This window comes from Macrobrachium rosenbergii, chromosome 12 (genome assembly GCF_040412425.1).
Source record: "Macrobrachium rosenbergii isolate ZJJX-2024 chromosome 12, ASM4041242v1, whole genome shotgun sequence".
Taxonomy (NCBI): Eukaryota; Metazoa; Arthropoda; class Malacostraca; order Decapoda; family Palaemonidae; genus Macrobrachium; species Macrobrachium rosenbergii.
The window spans coordinates 66,480,053-66,501,710 of NC_089752.1; the positions used below are offsets into that span (position 1 = coordinate 66,480,053).

The 21,658-nt window shown below is 44.8% G+C and overlaps 1 protein-coding gene across 3 annotated transcripts in view; it reads left to right on the forward strand.

Moving 5' to 3' along the window:
• The window catches only part of Psn (presenilin), a 262,797-nt gene that overhangs the window by 75,004 nt on the left and 166,135 nt on the right, over positions 1–21,658 (forward strand). For all 3 annotated transcript variants that reach the window (XM_067112302.1, XM_067112301.1, XM_067112303.1), the window contains exon 2: positions 18,422–18,601. In XM_067112302.1, coding sequence (XP_066968403.1) covers positions 18,422–18,601 — 180 coding nt within the window. The remainder of the gene's footprint in view (positions 1–18,421; positions 18,602–21,658) is intronic.

Genomic DNA, 21,658 nt, shown 5'->3' on the forward strand with positions numbered 1-21,658 from the left:
TACCCCATACAAAAATGGGAAAAAAGCACGTTAAAAGAAGAAGAAGACTGTATTACAGCATCAATAACCTGGGTGTTGTGACACCAGTTGTAGTAGTCATAAATTTATCTGCATATCCCTTTGAGCCTCAGGAATCTGTTTCATTGAAGTATTTACTATGAAACCTCCTCTTTGTTAGGACCATCGGCATTTAAAAGAGTAAGTTTATTGCAAGAATTCTCCTTAAAACTGTTTTAAAGGGAGTGCTATTTAATCTTTTTTGCCATAGAGATGAGAAGGTTAAGCTGTTTTTCTGAGAACTTTAAGAATTCCAAATTGTTCCGACACAATATACAAACCATCGGTCCTTTACATTAGGAATTACTTACGGCAAAGCCAGACACGGCCGTTAAACTCTTGCGTAAGGTGGTTAGGCAGTAACTACCGTCAGGTAGGCGGGGAATACCCACCTGCCAGGATGTAAACATTCCAGTTTGCTTGCGGCTGTCATGGTTTGCAGACGTGTTTTCGGATCTCTTTGCCTGACTGTCGTTAAGCTCTTTATTATCCCAGTGGGATCTTTTTGCGTATATTTTATGTATGTTTGATATTTATTAATATACAAACCCATGATTTGTGATAGCCTTGCATAAGCCGTGGTTCCCCTGCGTCTGTGTCGTGGGTTTGATGGCCAAGGGCTTATTTAGACGGGCGTGACCGAGTGGTAATGCTTCTCTTCCAGTAGCCCTTTATTTAGATACTGAAGGCGTTCCCCTGTACATGTTCGGAGATATCAGATTGGGATGTAATATCTTCGCTCCCCTACATTGATCGGGACGTAACAGGTTCACTTCCCTTCTTGGGCTGCCACCCTCTGTGTACAAGGGCATGACTACTTCCTTTCTACTTGTGCTGAGAGTTGTTTTTCGGCCTGCGCTATGGAGAGTTGCGGGGGGGAGAAAGGTTGCGGGCACTGTTGGTAAGTTTCACTTCCACAGCGCCCTTGGTGGCCTCCCCTCCTTCCATCTCTCTCCCTATAGGTTCTTCTTTATCTCTCCTTCAGGTGAGATCTCTCTCCTTTGCCCTCTTCGCTTGCTCGTCGGGTGAAGACCACGAGGGGGGGGTTGGCCGCTGACGGTCGGGCGACCTCTTCTCAGGAGCTTCCTCTTGCTGTATAGGGCAGTTCCCCTCGTGGCGAGAGAAGTCTCCCTCTACTGCTCATCTTTGCTTTTACTGACAAGTTGACAGTGAGCATCGTAGGCAGCAGTAGTTGGCTGGATATCTCAGTTGGGATATTTTTGCATGGAATCCTGATGTTCATACAGTGTTGCTTCAGGATCAACCACAGTACCTGCTTGGGATGGCATAGTTCTACATCAGGATCGTTCCGACTCTATTCCCGCCGATGTGGATCGATTGCTGTCACTGCTGGCCTTCATGTATGCTGTGGCACTGCCTTGCGTATCTGTGGTCCATCTGCTCCTGCTGTTTCCTGTGTTATGCTCCTGTTGACTCGGCAACAGTCTTTGGGCTGCTCTTCCTGGTCTCCTGCCGCAGCCGTCTTGATCGTTCCTGTTGCTGCCGGTGACTTTCATGTGACGATCCTGGCCGTTGCTGTAGCTCCTGCCTTCCAAACTGCTTCTGTAGCCCCTGCATCGGCTGTCCTGGTCGTGCCTGCTGCTTCTCCTGGTGGTGGTGTCCTGGGCCACTTCCATTGTGATCCTGCCTACTGCCCTGGAGGTTACAATGTTTCGTGTCCACCATCCTTTAGAAGATGTCGGAGTGAAGATGAAGGAAGTTGCCCTGTGGAAATAGTCAGCGCCTTCTTCCGCTTATCTTCGATTTCATCTTCTGCTGCCTCTTCTCTTCCTCTGCCAAGGTTCGAGGTGGTCCTGGGAACTGGATAGACCTCTGTCAGCCAAAGGAGTGGAAGGCTGCTTCTTCCTCCTTGATGTCCTTGGACATCTAGCGATTGCCTCCTTTTCAGGAGGCAGTGGTTCTCTTGTTGGCTCCTCCCGACCTTTGGGTTCCGGAACCGATTCGCATACCCCTGGGTTTTGTGTTTCAGGAGCTGCAGGCGCGCAGACCTCAGTTTGTGCTCCCGTTCCCAGTCCTAGAGGTTTTGCCTATAAGATGAGTGCTGCTTCAGGCGCTTGTTCACAAGCCACTCCGAGTGCCCAAGATTCTGTGGAATATCAAGTATCTTGATCTGATCTGGATAGTACTCTCCCTGACCCAGTTTGGGAGCAGTGCAAGAGAAAGGGCCGAGGCACTCAGGTGTCTCAGCTCTTCCTGCCAGCACTACAAGTGCTTACCAGTGCTCAGTCGGGTTCCGAGCCTGGTGTTTCGAAGCAGGGAAGAGGTTCCCTTTGGGAGTCCTGCGGGACTTCTGAGGGACTGACTCTTCTGGGAGACAAGTTTCTTCATTGGCTCTTCCTGCCCTCAGGCAAGAACCAATTCGCACTCTCCTCTGTGGTCTCATTTCGGGGGGTGCGCCCTTGTTGCCAGTCTTAGAATTCTGCGTCTAAGACTGGTTCTGTGCTTGGCTCTTTTCTATTTCTTAGGAAACTAAAAGCAGCCACTCCCCGATTTTTGGGGGTCTTGTAGGTCACTCGAATTGTATGAATAACGAGCTCCCTCCTGGCGAGAGGCACAGGACGAGGGAAAATGCCAAGACACCTGGGTGTCTCATTGCAGAGACACCCTGGTGTCTTGATACTGCCTGCCAGCTGCTTCGGTTGCTTGGCCGGGTTTCATCCTCATGTCTTGAACCTTAGGGTTCAAGCATGCAGGATAGCAGACACAGAATTCCTCTTTAAACCTTCTTCTCGAGGGGCCTAGGCCTCGAAGGAGTTTAGAGTTTGGGAAAGTAGCGCTAGTTCATGGCAGACGAGTTCTGCCCTGTCCAGTTCTGATTGTGTCCACACGATCGGCTCTGCTTGCTCGCCCCGCCCAGCCTCTGGTCACATTTGCGAGACTGGCTTGGCTGGCCCCCCTTGCTTGCCCCGCCCAGCCCTTGGTCATGTTTGCGAGACTGGCTTGGCTCGCCCCCTTGCCTCCCAGTCCACTGCTTACCACCCAATGGATCGCGTGCGCATGATCGGCTCAGTTCAATGCGGCTCAGCTTGGCCCCGCTCGGATTTTCCGAATCAGGTTCTCGACACCGTTCAGGTGAACTTTCCTCTCTTCCCAGGAAAGCGCTTTGCCACGGCACAAGCGCTCTTCTTACCCCGTGTGGCAATAATCTCCGGTTGATTGTTGCTCATGGTCCGCCTCTCCTGCTGGTCTTACTGGAAGGACAGGTAGTGGTACTCTTTCTCCCCACCTGTTCTCTTTTCCTCTCGGTTGTTCCGAGAGGTGTGAGATGGACAGAGAGAACTCCGATGAATTTGTCTTTCTTTGGAGTTTGGCTGCCTGGTGTGCTTGGGTGTTGGTCCCCTGATTGTCTCGTAGTACAACCAGGTAGCCGAGGAGGGTTTCTTGGGGTCTGTAAAGGTCTTCCTCCAAGGAGAGAGGTACAGGAGTTTCGCACTTCGGAAGCAGCAAGGATCTTCCTCTTCAAGTTGCGATCGCCCTCATTTCTCGGAGAACTTCGCGCCCATTCATAAGCGCAAGGATCCCTGGGATAAAACCGCAGCTTCCCCAGTGAATAATCTTCATCACTTGTAACCCTTGCAGTTCCCAAGGGGCCGAGAGTTTCGGGGGCCACAGCAGTCCTTGCTTGCAAGAGCTTTCTCAACCAGATGAATACATTTTTTTTGGACAAGGAGTTCATTCAGGTCAAGACACCTAGCTCCTCCCCTGCCTCAACAGAGTACAAATTCATCTTGCCTCAGAGGGTCTTGCTGAGTGCAGGTTGTTCTGACTCTGCTTCACCCGGACTGGGTTCTCTCTCTGCTTCTCCTTGCCGTGAGGGGTATTTTCTTCCGCAGCGAGAGGCGGCGATCTTGGAGGACACATGCTGGTTTCCTCCAGACACCCCCTCAATGTGGGACCTCCTTGACTTGGTGAGGGGGCTCTTGAACCCCAGGAATATGTTCCTGGGTTTGAGTCCAAGAGTCGCGTATACCATTATATATTTATTTGGATTAAGTTTTGTGGAATTTTCCACTTTAACTAAAATTTATTGGACCTGAAAAATGGGAAAAGATATCATAGCTGGGAATGGGTTTATATCCGAAGCTAAATAGTGAGAACTGTGGTAGGACCATCAACTGCCCGATAATGTTCAGACCTGAGAGTTATCAGATTGATAGCTCAATGGGATATGCTGCAGTATCCCCAGACAAAAGATATCAGTTCTCTCTACTAGATAATGCCTCGGTATTTACAGCTGAGTTATGTGCAGTAGCATCAGCCATAAAAATAGAGAAGCAGTATAGAAAGCATTCAAAGCTATAGTCAAAAAAATAATATTGTACAACAAATTAAGTTTTCACTCCATGAATTGTATAATAATGAAAAAAAACATTGAAATACCTGTATGCAGGGATTAAAGGAAATGCAGAAGATGATAAAGCAGCTAAAGAAGCAGTCCATATGACAAGAGCAAATGTAGACATCCCTATTAGTGACTGTATAAGATATATAAAAACAATCATTGTAAGTAAATGGCAGAATATATGGAATGAAGAAGCTGAAAATAATAAATTAACTGTGAAACATATATTGTGTGAATGTCCAAAATATAACCTGCAGCGATTATCAAATTTTGGAAATAGATCGATAAAAGGAATTTTGTCGGAATCTTCAACATTTTCAGTAATACTTGTTTTAATGTTCATGAGGAGCTGTGATCTAATTGATAAAATATAAAAGTTAAATAACAGAAATACAAATACCCTTAGACATCTAATGAATTTTAGAACAACTAAATTTTAAAATTTTGCTTAATTTATTTTGTATTTTAACCCTTAAACGCCTATTGGACGTCGCAAACGTTGACTAAAATTGTCTGTCGAATGCCGAGTGGACGTCGCAAACGTCGACTGAAAATGCTTTTTTTAAATATTCGCGGAAAAATAATTATAGGCCTAGTTTGCGGAAGATTTCAAATCACGCACCTTGAGGGATGCTGGGAGTTCACGGATCCAGCTGTTGTTTTGTTTCTGAGCGTCACCCAGATGCGCATGCGCGAATTCCCTCCTTCTCGCAGCAAACAGCATCAGCGCCGCACCTTGCGGGAGCGATATTTTGACGCAGACGTGTTTTGCAGAACTTTGGAGAGTGTTTGCGTATTCGTGCTGCAACAGGACGTTTGCAGAGATGTCACAAAGCCGTCAGGACCGTGAAAGGCGCATACTGCCTGTCGGAAGTGAGCATGTGAGGCGAGTTTTAGACTGGGATGCTGGAGAAGGACCCAGCAGCCAAAGTGACCCAGCTTCTCAGCACCGTGTTGTTCGCCCACGTGTGACCGAATCCGACCAAGAACCACATCCCGTGGCTTTTACGACACCTAGGAAGCATCTGGGTGTCCTGAGGGGCATCCATAAATTTTTGAAAAAAACTTTTTCCTTCGCTGAAAATCCTAGCATTTCTTGAGTCACCGTGTCGTAATTTTTTCGCCGTTTTATATTATTCGTTACATAAAGTGTTATACATCAAAATGTGCGCAATTTCATGTAGAATACAACAAAAAATAAATCATGCTTTTAGCTTTTACCATTTTTGAAATATTTTCATATAATAACGATAAATAGAAAAAAATCAACCTTCGGTCAACTTTGACTCGATCGAAATGCTCGAAAAACGCAGTCGTAAGCCAAAATTCTTACATTCTAGTAACAATCAATCCTTTACCTTCATTTTGCAACAAACGAAAGTCTCCGGCACAATATTTCGATTTATGGTGAATTTTTGAAAAAAACTTTCCTTCCATCCGCGCGTGCAAACTCCGCTAAAAATCCTAGCATTTCTTGAGTCACCTTGTCGTAATTTTTTCGCCGTTTTATATTATTCGTTACATAAAGCATTATACATCAAAATGTGCACAATTTCATGTAGAATACAACAAAAAATAAATCATGCTTTTAGCTTTTACCATTTTTGAAATATTTTCATATAAATAATGATAAATAGAAAAAATCAACCTTCGGTCAACTTTAACTCGATCGAAATGGTAAAAAAATGCAATTGTAAGCTAAAAAACTTACAGTCTAGTAATATTCAATCAATTTCCTTCATTTTGAAACAATTGGAAAGTCTCTAGCGTAATATTTCGATTTATGGTGAATTTTTGAAAAAAAAATTTTTTTACGTCTGCACGTTACGAATTCATGCATCATTTTGTGATAAAAACTTTTTTTTACGTCCGCACGTTACGAGTTCATGCATCATTTTGTGATAATATTTTCTCTGTGTTGCTTTAATCGTTTTACAATCTGTTATATACCAAAATCATCGCAATTTAGTGTACAATACAGCTAAAAAATATTAACTCATTAGCTTTAACCGTTTTGCTTACAGCGCGATTTGTATACAATTATATACGAGTTTTTTTTTTGCTGTCATATATTCCAATATTTATATATGATAATGATATTTTTTTTCAATTCTGATGATTGCATACTAAACTTCAGGCAATGACAAAAAAAGGAGCCAAAAATGAACTCTTAATCTTGAAAACTAAGCGCACTGTGATTTTTTGAAAAAAACTTTTTTTCCGCTTCGGCGCTACCTCTCGGAGGCCGCCGGCATACGGGAGACGTTTTTGAAAATAGGGCTTTGGCGTTAAAGGGTTAATATACCTTTTTAGTGAGTATATATGGAAACATGAGTATAAATGTATTTATTGTGTGTGTGTGTTCCAGTATGAAAACATATGCCTTTTTGCGGCTTTTAATTTCATTTTCATTCATTCATTCATCACTACCGAGTGACCTATTTGGTCCCAGTGCTAGGCTTCTAGCCTAGACCTGTCATTTCATACAAATCCTTCTGGCCAGCCCTATGAGAGCTGATAGTCATCTCAGTGGTCTGGTTAAACTCTTTTAATGATAATAATAATAATAATAATAATAATAATAATAATAATAATAATAATAATAGTAATAATCCTCCAGACAGTCTCCTGATGGATCCACGATCCTTCACATTTAGGCTTTCTCTACTTGGATACGACCATTCCTGGAAAGAACCCTGCCTCCTGGAGACTGGTCCTGTCTGGGGGTCAGTCTTCCTATGACGGCGATCTGTGGGCAATTCTGGTGCCAAGAAGGACTTTGTCCTAATTCAGATCTCCTGTTTCGTAAGTCCCAAGTTGGCTCAACCCTTAGGAATGAACCTTTACTTGGTTCTGTTCTCTTTCAGAGATTTGCCAGATACCACGGTAATCAAGGTTCGTACCAAGGAACTGCCTTGTCCTTTGGACAATGGCCAAGACCTTTGGGGTATAGTCATCTCGGCTTTACCTTAAGTTCAAGCCAGTTCCCCTCGACTCCTAAGAAGTCTCAGGCTTTGGAAGAAGATTGTGGAGCACACAGCCCTCTTCTTCCCTTCTGGGAATGTGTGCATAACTGTCTCTTTCTACCCTCTTTTCCATAAGGGAGGAGGGCAGAAGGGAAGAGAGAAAGAAGTATCGAACGGGCAGACTTCAGATACCTGGATGAAATGATACTTATCGAGTCTCTAGACCTGGCATGGCCATTGCCAAGACCTGGGACTGGATTTCTTCAGGAGAAGTATCTATTTCCCTTTGGTCTCAGCAATTTTTTTCATCAAACTTCCATCCCACTTCCTCTCCCGTGCTCCCGATTCGGGAAATGCCAGCCTGGGTAGAGCTAATCGTCTCATTATCCTGTCATCTTGCAGAAGCTTCCCCATGGTGGAGAATGAAGGAAGTCTGCTTCTAGTCCTCCATCCTTCTATCCTCTTTGAAGTATGAGGAAAGAGTTAGGCTAATGCTTGATTGAAGGAACCTTTGAATATGCTTGCATATTTTCCTCACATTGTGTGCCTACTTCCGGATTCACCGATCGAGGAATAGGCGCACACTGTTAAGACTTTGCCTTGAAGGTGTGTGACCGATACGATTAGTACCTTCTCATGAGCATCCTGAACTCAAGGCAGCTTTTTGGCCTGCCGAGAATTCAGGATGAGTTTTGTGACACTCACTGGTTTCGTTGAACAGCAAAAACCACAGTAGTGGCATACGTCAACAAACAAGAGGGAATAGTTTTTTCCTCCTGTGTCATCTGTCGACATTTGCAGGTACTTGAGTGTTCTGTAGTGCACTCGATAGCTCAATTAGCCAGATACATTCCCGGTGGGGATGTATTGGTAGGCGAACCTGGCCTCGGGTTGGAGTGATCGGGACGGAACATGCTCGTCACTCTTTTCCTCACGAGGATTCACGAAGAGACTGCTCAACTGAGAGATCCCTACCGTCTTTCTCTTGCCTCCTGGCACAACAAAGTCAATAGTTTTCTTGCTCCTTTGTACCAGACTCATGGGCCGCTACAGTGAGGCATGCTGTCTTTTTGGGAAAAGTCGATATCTACGTTTTTCCCTCCATATTTGTCTGTTTCGCTAGGGGTTCACAAGTATTGCTCATCCCTAGTTACAGACAAATGCTGTAAGACTTCGCCTTTCACCTGACATAATAGCCCTGCTTCTGAGGCATCAAGAAGAGTTCTGCTTGGCCCAACCTCCTGCAGCAGCCACACAGAAGAAGCAGTTCTTCAGGCAGTACATCTGTGTGTGTTCAGGACTGGGAGACCCTCCAGCTTTCCTTGCAAGCATAGGCTTTCTCGCCAAGCGACAACATTGTCCCAGGGACTGGATCCGTCTTCGCTAGTTGGTGTCGTTAACGGAACTTCTTCTCTGGTGGGAGTCGCTCTTCAAGTCTGTACTTCCTCGTCTTCTCCACCGAGGGTTGCTTCTCTCCATTTCAGTTGTGAAGAACGTATGCCCTTGCGACCTAGTCTTCTATCTGAAGTAGCCTTTTTCTCCTCAGTCGAGATGTAGCTACCAATGAGAAACTTCTTCTATCTTGCTGTCCCAGGAAACCGTTCCCTGGGTGGCATGTGACTTTCGTTTAGGGTTCCTGTGTTGTGCTCTGTACGTGCCTTTACAAGAGTCGTCAGACAGATATGTGCCCTCTTTGGACAATCTCTCATCTCACTCCGGCCTTGGCATAGAAGATGGAAGAACAGGTGAAGAGGATCAATACCTCGGCTCCTCGGATGTCGTAAGTGGACTCCGAATCCATCGGCAGCTATTGTCGGGTTCGAGTACTTCTTGTTCCCCTCCTCCTTGGGCTTTGTATCGATGATCCAGATCAATCGTTACCTTGTCTTATTAGGGAGCTGTGGTACTTTCCGAAAAGGCTTGACATTCCTAACTTGGATGTTGTCGATGTTTTTGCTAGTACCATCTCTCCTAAGGAAGAAGAGTCTAAGGACACATCTTTTCCCTGGCTTCTTGAAGCGATCGAAGGAGGTACTGTACTCAGCAGCTGGCAACGACGATACTGGTACTTTCCACCCAAGAGCTCACAAAGTCAGTGGCTTGGTCCATCCCTCTTATTTCGGAAGTTTCTGTTGGTCTTGAAGCAAGATGTGGTCTCATAGACCACTCTTGTCTTCTTCATGTGTTCTTGCCCACAGGCCCTTGGAACCTTTTTTCCTTGGTCCTGTGGTGGCTGCTCAACAAGTTGTGTTTTTTTACCTGGCTCCTTCAAGAGGACTAGTAGCATCTTGCCTAAGGTGTTGGTTCTAGAAGTGAGAAGGATACCGAGAGTGACTGGCCTCTCCTCCTCCTTCCTCGTCCTCCTACTTCTCCTCCTTCGGGATGAGAATAGGACTCAAACTGATACTTGCTGGATCTGGCGTCTGATGCGGTAAGACTACACGTTGAGCACCCATTCTATTTTTCTTCTAGAATCATAGAAGCAATTCCACTCCTTCCTCTAGCAAGGGGAGGGAGGAGAGACTGGCAATAAGGAAAACCCTGTCTTGGGTTTTCCCTACTGCCTCCAAATCTCAGATTCTTCCCAGCCTATTTCGTATGAGTTACGTTTCCTCACTCCTGCGGAAAGGTCCAGCATCTGACATTTAAGCTTGCAGTTCCTACACTCCGATCAATATGTCAGAGGTACGGTACTCCTCCTCGCTCTTTCGACCAGGAAGAGTAGCCCAGGTGTGTAGAACTCCAATCAGTTCAAGAGAGACACTCAGATTCCTCCCTCCAACCAGTGAGTCTCCTAATGTAAAGGATGGATGGTTTGTATATCGTGTCGGAACAAATCACAGTTTTTAAGAGTAAATTGTATTTTTCCCAACTATACAAACCTGAGGTCCTTTACATTACATTTTTATGCCCGCTTCATGCCACCCATCAATCTGAACTTGGGTCAAAAGGCAAACTGGAATGTTTACATGCGGGCAGGCGGGTATTCCCGCCTACCTGATGGTAGATACTGCCTAACCACCTTGCTGAGGAGTTTAATGGCCGTGTCCTGCTTCGCCGTATGTAATTCCTAATGTGAAGGACCTCAGGTTTGTATAGTTAGGGAAAATACAATTTTTAAACATCTAACTTACCTGGTAGTTATATATATAGCTTAAGTCCCTGACGTCACGGCAGAATTTCAAAAACTCGCGGCAATCGCCGATCGGTAGTCAGGTGAACCACCTGTGCGCCCTCTACCCTGGTACCTGGAACCATTCCAACTATTCCTCAGATCTTCCCTGCCGTTGTGCCGGTAACATCGATGGAATTTCGCTCGTAGCCCGTGTTTTTTCGCAACTTATTTTGGTGAAGTACACTTTGGCTTGGCTTTCGCTTGTTTTTTGGATTTGCTTTTGGAATTTCTTACATGTCTGACTCTTCATCGAGTGTGAGAATGTGTGTGTGGGGATGCAAGCGGCTTGCTAAAGTCTCCTTGGATCCCCACTCAGTATGTGTGAAGAATGGGAATGGATTTATTATAGGCAGTTTATATGTGAGAAAGCTTGAAAGACCGGCTCAGAAGAGCCAAGAGTACTATGTCTCACTCTTCTAGAGATACCCAGGGAATAGTTATTTCTTTTCCCCTCGCTAACTACACTATTGATCCTTCTCCCGTAATGGTAGTCTCTGAACCCCCTACTGAAACAGGTAAGGACCCAACACTTAAAGATATGATGGCTGCCATTCAGGCCCTGAGCCAACAGGTAAAATCCCTCACAGAAGACAGGGATAATATGTGATTGACAATAAGAGATCTAAAAAATACAAGTGTTAATGTGTTGTTAGTGCAAGTGCAGTGGAGGTTGCGACCGCTCGGTCCTGTCGTGCTCCTAGTCCGAGACCTCTTCCAAGCTCACCAACCCCTGTGAGAAGGAATGTCGACAGACGAAGGGAAGCGAGAGGCTTTAGCTACCGAGCAGTCGTCCCCTCGAGCGTACCTGTTGACGCTTCCCAGGATGCACTGGCGTCAAGCATCCAGAAACGGATTACAAAAAAAAAAAAAAAGCTCTCACAGTTCAGATGCACCAGCAAACGTCAACCTGAGGAAGCTTTTGACCGATGTCGCACAGGCGGCCAGTTCTCAAATAACCTCTAGGTTTGGCGGGACAGCGAACGTTAGAAGTCTGGACGCCAGGACGCCAGGAGGAAGCTGGACGCCAGGGCGTCGAGTGTCGAGAAGCTGGACGCCAGGACGTTGGGCGTCGAGAAGCTGGACGCCAGGACGTCAGGCGTCAAGAAACTGGACGCCAAGACATCAAGCGTCAAGAGGCTAGACGCCAGGGCGTCGGGCGTCGGGAAGCTGGACGCCAGGACGTCGGGCGTCGAGAAGCTGGACGCCAGGACGTCAGGCGTAGAGAAGCTGGACGCCAGGACGTCAAGTGTCGAGAAGCTGGATGCCAGGACGTCAAGCGTCATGAGACTGGACGCCAAGACGTTAAGCTTTAAGAAAATGGACGCCAAGACGCCAGGCGTCAAGAGACTGGACGCCAGGACGCCGAGCGTCATGATAATATTTTGAAAGGCGTCGCTATTTCGGTCTTCGGACAATCGGAAAGAGAGAATGATGATATCCCACATTCTCCTGTGGATCCTATTGTAGAGATTTTCGACGAAGACCATATAAAAGGCCATCACCTTTCATCAGACTTGAAAAGACTTATGAAGCTATCTTCGGAAGTTTTCCAGAGAAATTTATCCCGACTGCTCCTCGTTCCCCACCTTCAGAATTTACTCTTGGAAAGGCATGTAAGAGGGCAGCATTTACGAAGATGGTTTTGCCCCGCTCGTCCAAGAGAGCGCTTAAAGTTATGAAGGAGTGGATGCTTTCAAAGAAGAAACAATGAAAGACAGCCTTTGCTTTTCCTCCAACCAAACTAGCTTCAAGGTCTAGCATTTAGTATCAAACTAGAGAATCGTTCGGCCTCGAATACCTGCCTCTTCCCAGGGAGAAGAATCTTGTTGACTCTTCTCGTCGAGTGGCCATGGGGAAAACGAAGTTTTGTTGGTCAACATCAGAGTTGGACCACCCCCTCAAAGGAATTTTTAAGGCCTTTGAGGTCTTTAATTCTGGACTGGACCCTGGGAGCTTTAGGAAGGAAGATGGAATTATTCAACACGACTGACATCGAAGAACTCATATATCTGATGTCGTGTATGGATAAAGGACTCGGAGATGGTTCCAACGAATTAGCTGCGCTTTTCTCAGCGGGAATCCTGAAGAAGAGGGCCCATCTTTGCTCTTTCCTGGCTAATGGGGTCACGTCCAGTCAAAAAATACCTTAGTTTTACCAGACCACTGAGCTGATTAACAGCTCTCCTAGGGCTGGCCCGAAGGATTAGACTTATTTTACGTGACTAAGAACCAATTGGTGACTTAGCAACGGGACCTACAGCTTATTGTGGAATCCGAACCACATTATAGCGAGAAATGAATTTCTATCACCAGAAATAAATTCCTCTAACTCTTCATCAGCTGGCCGCGGAAATTGAACTCCGCACACTGAATGACAGTCTGAAGCTCAACCGTTCGCCAACAAAGGGCTTCTAAGAGGGATACAAGATCCTTTTCCTGAGGAGACCCCCTCTAGCAGCAAGACCAATAGACCTTTCTGCCAAATGCAACGACAGAACCAAGGCAAAGGCTCTACAGCAACAAGTGTCTTTGATGTTGCAAAAGGAGGCCATAGAGAGAGTTCAAGATCCGAAATCCCCGGGATTCTACAATCCGTTATTCTTGGTCCCCAAATGCTCGGGGGGTTGGAGACCGGTGCTAGACGTGAGTGCACTCAACTTCCTTGTGCAGAAAACAAAGTTCGCTATGGAAACGATAAATCGGTTCTAGCAGCGGTCAGACAGCACGACTGGTTGGCCTCACTGGACCTCCAGGATGCGTGCTTTCACATCCCCTTGCACCCGAACTTCAAGAAATTTCTGAGTTTCGTCCACGGGAAAAGTTTTTTTCCAGTTTCGGGCTCTCTCTTTTGGCCTAAGCAGACGGGGCTGCCGTCTGGCGTCGGAGTCGAGACCTCTCAAGAGGAAGTTACCCCCTATTGAGGGACGTCATGATAAGACTTCACAGGCTCCAGGTTGTAGCCACGGGAGCAGCCCGGAGCTCTTCCCTTCCAGCTCCAAGGGTAGCTCTCCTACTAAGAGAAAACGTAGAAAGTCCTGCTTAGTCAGGATACCAGGCAGCAAGAGCGTGGTGGACGCTGTGCTGCCTTCCGTACATCCTCCTCTTCCTCCTTCGGATTGGTACTCGTCTGCTGAACCCTCTCCACGATCCATTATTGACGATGAGGAGGAAATAATTCCCGTACTTGAGGCTTCCCCAGCATGTCCCCAACAGCAGGAAGCCCCGCAGATAGCTTTACTGCAAAATATGCAGCAGACTTTGTCTTCTCTGGTGCAAGCGTGACAACCAGGTAGAGAGAAGAAGGATAACAGACATCCAACTAAAGCTTCTAGACGTCCAGAGGTTCAAGACGCTGAACGTAGTGAAAATGAAACTCTAGACGCGGGATGCACTGGCGTCAAGCATCTAGGAGTGAAACACCATGACGTCAAGCGTCAAGGCATTGGACGTCAGGACGTCAAGCGTCAAGCTATTAGAAGCCAAGACATGGAGGTAGCTCAGGACGCAAGATGCACTGGCATCAAGCGTCTAGCACAGATTTTCACAAGGATGATTGCCAATGTAGCAGGTTTTTTCTTCACACGAGAGACATCGGAATCTCCTTGTACTTAGACGACTGGCTCCTCAGAGCTCCTTCCCACACACGCTGCCTGGAGGATCTTCAGACCACGATTCAGGTATACGAAGAATTAGGTCTACTGATAAACAGAGAGAAATCTCAGCTGATCTCATCCCAAGAGGTTCTGTACCTTAGGATGAAGATTCAGAGTCAGGATTTTCGGGCTTTTCCTTCTGTTGCAAGAACGGGACAAGCCTTAAGAAAGTTTTAGGACTTTCTAAAGAGACAGACATGCTCGGCGAGGGAATGGATGAGTCTGCTGAGGACCCTTTCCTCGCTAGAACAGTTTATTTTCCTCTGGAAGATTGATTCTATGCCCGTTACAGTTTCATCTAAATCAGAACTGGGACAAGGAAATAGAACTGGAGACCAAGTGCATCCCCATTTCGGAACCAATAAGGCCGTATTTAGAGTGGTGGAACGACCCCGTCAAGCTCCAGGAGGGCCTTTTCTCTACATCAGAGGAACCCAGACCTAGTGTTGTTCTCCGACGCGTCGGATTCAGATTGGGGAGCAACACTAGGGAAAGAACAAGTTTCGGGCTCCTGGACCAGAGAGCAGGAGAAGTGAAACATCAACCAGAAGGAACTAACTGCAATCCTTCTAGCTCTCAGGGAGTTCTAACACACAGTGGAGAACAGAGAGGTGCAGGTCAACGCCTACAACACGACAGCGTTGGCCTGCATTAGCAAACAAGGGGGCACTCACTCCAGATCTCTATACGAGATAGCAAGAGAACTTCTTCTCTGGGCAAAGGAGAAGAATGTCAAACTAATAACCCGCTTTATTCAAGGGGAGAAAAATGTGTGGGTAGACATTATGAGCAGGAAAAATCAAGTCCTCTCAACAGAATCGACGCTACATCAGACGTCTTCAGAAGCATGTGGCGACTTTGGGGACGTCAGTGCATGGATCTCTTCGCCACAACGCGAACGAAGAGACTGGAAACTTACTGCTCTCCCTTACCAGATTCCGAGGCGACATACATAGACGGCGTTCCTGATGGACTGGTCCAATTTGGACGTGTATGCATTTCCCTTTCAAGATAATACACAGGGTACTGAAAAAATTTGTGTCACACGAGAGGACCGGAATGACCCTTGTGGCCCCTTACTGACCGACAAGAGATTGGTTCACAGAGGTACTGGAATGGATGGTGGACATCCCGAGTAGCCTACCTCAGAGAGTAGATCTACTCAAACAACCTCACTTGGAAAGATATTACCAAAACCTACAAGCGCTACTAGTAACTGCCTTCGGACTATCGGAAAACTCACAAGAGCTAGAAGTTTTTGGAAGGAGGCAGCTGGCGCTATCACAAAACAAGGAGGTTATCCATCATTAAGGTATACCAATCCAAGTGGGAGGTATCTAGAGGATGGTGCAAGGACAACCATGTGTCCTCTTCCAATATCTCTGTAACCCAAATTTGTATATAGAGAACTCACCAGCATGGAACCTAGACGTGGTCCTGAGGTTCCTCATGGGGAGTAGGTTCGATCCCTTACAGAGGACATCTTTAAAGGACCTCACCATGAAAACTCTTTTCTTGGTCAGTTTGGCCGCAGCGAAAAGAGTTAGTGAGATACATGCTCTCAGCAAGAATATAGATTTTAGACAAGGCAAGGCAATCTGCTCACTGCAACTAGGCTTCCTTGCAAAAAATGAATACTCATCACAACCCTGGCCCAGAACGTTCGAGATTCCGAATCTAACGGACATAACAGGGGGAGAGAGAGTCCTATTCCTGGTAAGGGCTCTAAGGCTCTACCTGGATAGGACAAAGGACTTAAGAAGGAATTCAGAAGGGCTTTGGTGCTCAGTCAAAAAGCTCTCTGTACAGATGTCAAAGAATGCTCTGTTTTATTTTATCAGACAGTTGATAAAAGAAGCACATATGGAATGTAGAGAGATAGACCACAAGATTCTGAAAGTAAAGACGCACGAGGTCAGGGCAGTAGCAACCTCTGTAGCTCTTAAACAGAACAGGTCCCTGCAGAGTATCTTGGACACGATCTTCTGGAGAAGCAAGTTAGTATTTGCCTCTCACTATCTAAAACAAGTCCAGACATTATACGAAGATTGCTATACGCTGGGTCCGTTTATAGCATCTAATTCAGTAATGGGAGAGGGGAATACCCCTACAATCCCATAAACCAATACCCTTTTTCTTACATTGGAATTGAGAATTTTTATGGTTGTTTGTGAAGACTGGACGCAGTCTTCCGCAATCATTGGGATGAAAGTTCCTTGGTAGCGCCCGGAACAAGGGTATTGAGAGGAGGTCTAGTCACATAGAGGTTATACACCGGTTGACAGCCCCTAGAGATTTTCAGCCCCCTGGGTGGATCGCTGGATCTCTTAAGGAATGCAGACATAATGAGGGGGAGTTCATTGAAGTCAGCTTCCTTAATCCAGGTAAGGACCTTAAGTTGGTTTATTAACCCTTAAGCAAATTCCAACGATGTTGGCTGTCTCTTGACCCTCCACCAAAGGTGTCAATCAGCTATATATATAACTACCAGGTAAGTTAGATGTTTAAAAATGATATTTTCATAATAAAATAAATTTTTGAACATACTTACCTGGTAGTTATATATAATTAAATTCCCACCCTCCTCCCCTCTAGAGACTAGGGGCATGGAAGATCTGAGGAATAGTTGGAATGGTTCCAGGTACCTGGGTAGAGGGCGCACAGGTGGTTCACCTGACTACCGATCGGCGATTGCCGCGAGTTTTTGAAATTCTGCCGTGACGTCAGGGACTTAAGCTATATATATAACTACCAGGTAAGTATGTTCAAAAATTTATTTTATTATGAAAATATCATATTTACTTAAATAAATTGTGATTTTAACATTTTTGATGGGGAAGGAAGAGGAAACACTTCTCTGTGCTGTCAGTGCAATTAGATTTATTTAGATAGGTTAAGACTGGAAGAGGCAAGATTAACCTTTATAAAACCAAGAACGTCTTTGTCAAAGAACATGATGTTTTCTGTGATGTATTTAATCAAGCTAGCACATGAGGAACTAGTTGCATACCTTTTACCTTTATTGAAGGTAAACATTCATAACGTAAGGGTGGTTGTGACCTAATTTAGTTTTATAATAAATTTGTTGCTTGAGGACGTGATTAATTTGGCACAGTAGAAATGCTGTTTGGTTTTTGCCACTCACTACCTTAAGGATACAGAATCGCATCCAAAAATGGTAAAGTCCTTAGTCTGCTAATAATAGCAGGGAAAGTCTTTTCCTGGACTGAAGAAGGAGCAGTCTATTAGGCTTTTTGCCTGAAATCCCGGTTTTTTATATTTTGGGGAGCGTGAAAGTACATATATTGTTTAGGAGCGCACGGTACCTTTATATCATAAAGGTTTTTTATTTTAGTTGACTCGTTTTTAGAGATTTTGGACCCTGGCACAAGGTCCCTTCATGATGCTTCTGTTTCATTTTGGGTGAATTGAAGCTGTTTTCTCCTAAGGCTGCTCCTCACTGCACACTTATGAGAGCCGTGCTCCCTAAATAGAATCCAGCTTCAGGTAGCAGTAAGATCCAGAAAGGATCCAAGATCAGGTCAGAATGTTTTGGGTTTCATGCAAGAAACCTTTAGCTTGATTAGCTGAGCAGATTTTGTCTAGTTGCACTACCTCTCAATAAAAAAAGTTTTCATAAAAGAATTTATTATTTGGATACTTGCCTACTGTTAAAGTAGACCTTGCTGAACTACTTAGTGGCAAGGGGAATTCTAACGAACTAAAACATTTGAAACACATCTGTTGGAGAACAGGTGTACTGAACCATCATCCTGGGTTAGGTCAGCCATTTGATCTTTTGTTTGAATGCTGACTTGCAGAGGTGTAACCTATCTTTGAGAATAGGTAAACATCCAAATAATAAATTTGATTATGAAAATTTAAAATTTATTATAAAAATATATATAATGCATGAAAACCTAAGAAAAAAATTGGTTACTGTATGTCATTTATACTGTGGGAAGAAGGAAACCCTTCCATTCTTTTTACCCCTTGGCCTAATTAAAAAAATGACCTGTCATGGAAAACTGACAATTTATAACAATATTCTTGTGACATGAATACTCATACTCTCTCTCTCTCTCTCTCTCTCTCTGCAGAGGAATTGTTAATGTGGTCATGGTGGGATGCATGAAAGCTCAGCTATAATTCTTTTGATTCCTCAAGTATAAAGATAGAAATTTAAAATTTTGTTTGTACATTGCAGAATGTAGATGGTGTTGGGCAGGAAGCAGGTGCTACTTACCCAACTGGTCATCCTAGAGAAACTGGACCTCAGGGACCTATTCGTCGTCACCCAAGAAGAGGTGGAGCCGAAGGTGGAGGTGCAGGAGCACCAGATGGAAGAGATGGGCCCCATCCTAGAGACCGTAGAGAGCAAATGCCTGTAAGTGATTTATTATTATTATTATTATTATTATTATTATTATTCGAAGGAAAGAGACCCTCTCTTAAACAGGTCTTATAAAAAGGATGGCTGCATTGTGCGAATTTATCTTATACAGTATCTTTTCTATTTTCCTTATAATTCGCTTTTCAGGCTCAGCCATGTTGGTTAGTAACTGGCCGATATTCATTTTCGAAAAAGGATAGTGTGTGGAATACAGGAAGTCTTTTATTGAAATATCCAATTAGAAATCCTTCATCGTCTGGATTCAGGTTCTACTTCAGGTACCGTCAACATGTTTCGACCAGCTCTTTGGTCATCCTCTGGACGTGGTTGAAAAAGATCTGGAGAAACAAGGTGCTGTAAATACCGACAAAAGCGCCTTGTTTCTCCAAATCTTTTTCAACCACATCCAGAGGATGACCAACGAGCTGGTCGAAACATGTCGACGGTACCTGAAGTAGAACTTGAATCCAGGCGACGAAGGATTTCTAATTGGATATTTCGATAAAAGACTTCCCGCATTCCACACACTATCCTTTTTTCAATATGAATATCGGCCAGTTGCTGACCAACATCACTGAGCCCGAAAAGCGAATTATAAGGAAAATAGAAAAGATACTGTATGAGATAAATTCGTACAATACAGCCATCCTTTTTAATAAGACATATATTATTATTGTATTATTATGATGATGATGAAAGGTAATTGCTTCCACAGCTGTTTTCAACTTTTTATGTATCTTTTCAGTTTTTTATTATGTTTCATCTTCCGGTTTTAGGTCATCATTTAGGTTTTGCTACTTAATTTAGATGTTCTGGTACAACTACATCAGTGACATATGAACTGGGTACAGAGTAATGTAACAAAAATCATAGGTCATTTGTCAAACAGTTGTATGTGAAACTTTCTAACAGGTTAACAGAATATAGGAAAGTATTGGTGTGCTTTTTTACAGTGAATATTGGAAAACTGGAGTTCACCATGCTATTTTAAGAAAATAAAAAGGTAGGGAAATTAAGAGGAGTAATCAGAATTTGAATGGAGCCTAGGTCACTATTACCTACAGTAGTACAGTGCTGAGAAGAGGGTCTGCTACTGAGTTTTTATTCAGTAGTAGACCCTCTGTTATACAGATCTTCATTATCTGGAATTCAACATTCTCTGACACAACTGGACCAGGAACCAAAGATTTATATATCAGTTAAAAAAAAAAAAAAACACTCCAATGGATGACAATGCTGCACAGCCTAAGGAAATGTTGGTAACATTGCTTACACTCATAAAGAGGCTGAGGAATGGTTTTGGCAGGTTTAGGAGACCTGGAAAAGTTCCCAAGGTGGGGGAGTTGGATGGCTGGGCACCCTCGGAGGGGGGTTGCAGTAATGGTGTTTGTTTACAAGAACTCACCCAGAGAGATTTGTTTTGGAAAGTGGGTAGAGAAGGGAAGGAGTTTACCTGGTTGGGGGGTGAGAATGCAGTGTGGGATGGGTGGCAGGTGTTTGACTACTTAGAGCTTTTTTTGTTTTATGTTTGTTCCTGCACAATATAGTATACAAACCGCTGGTCTTTACACAAGGAATATGTTTCAGTGTAGCTGGACAAGGCTGTTTAACTTCTTAACAAGGTGGTTAGGTAGTTAACTACTGGGTGCCGGGTGGGAGTCCCTCCCACCTGACCAGTAAGCATTCAATTAGGCTGTCACATTGTGCAGAGCTCTTGTGTTTCCCTCTACCCTGCCTGCCGTATTCCTTTGTTCTGGTCTGCTTTCCTGGTAGGATTGTTACCTTTCTGCTTGTGAAATATTGTCTTGTGCTTTGCTTGTGTTTGTGTGATATCAGTATGCAAACCCACAAATCAACTAAGCCAAAGGAGTGTAAGGCCTATAGTCAGCACAAATGGCCTGGTACCACCTTTAAGATCTCTGACCATTACTGCTCTTCTCTTGATGTTGACCCTCATGTCCTCTGCACCAGTTGCATAAGTGTGACAAGTGTTGTGACTGGTCACCAGTGCAATGGGTGAAGTACTCGCAGAGGAGGAAGTACAGGAAGGCAGCTCCCAAGGTGTTGTCCGGTGGTAACGCCCCGACTACACCATTGGTTGCTAAGCCTTCTAGTTCCTACCTTCTTTCCTTCCCCACCTCCTGCGAAACTTCCACGCTTTACCGTCACTTCTATGGGAGCAATCTCCCTTTCATTGTCTTTGCTTGCTCTGTCAGGTGGGAGTCGGCATTGAGGAGCTGGCAATCAGGACGACCTCTGCTCGCTCGTGGGGAGGAATCTCCGTTGGGGCGAGATGAGACTACCAACCCTAACCCGACTTCCTTTCCAGCCGTGGAGGAGACCGAGGATCTCCAGGAGACTTGGCTCTCTCTGGGTCTCTAAAGCGTGCCCTCGATGAAGAGTTTGCTCTGTCACCTGAGACCTTTCCCCCCTCCATATGGGACCACCTTGATGTGGTGAGGGCGCTCTTGAACCCCAGGAATTTGTTCCTGGGTTTGGAGTCCAAGAGTCTCATATGTTATTATATATTTCCTTAGACTAATTTTGTGGAATTTTCCACTTTTACTAAAATTTATTGGACCTGATAAGTAGGAAAAGATATAGCTGGGATTGGGTTTACATCTGAAGCTAAATAGTGGGAACTATGTAGCTCTTGGACCTGAGAGTTATCAGATTGATAGCTCATAGGTGGAACTATTCTTTAGGGCCAGACCATGGATTCCAGGGATGTCTGGTTGTAGGGATAGGACTCTCAGCATTCTATCTGGTTTGCCCATAACATGATTAGGGTGGGGATGATTGTATTCTTGTAATACTCTCAGTCCTAGCAAGCGGGTTTGTCTTACACTTGGGCCACTCTAGTCATGTTGTGCCATCCCCTGTGGGGTAGGGTAGGGTAGGGTAGGGACGCAGACATGTGGGAGTTGGTTCTTACTTGTGCCATTGGTGGAGGAATAGACTCCATGAAAGGCTGATAATATCTTTTTAAGGTTTTCAGCTTTATTTATTTTTTTTTTATACTTCAATCTTTATGCCTAGTAGTTTTAAAGA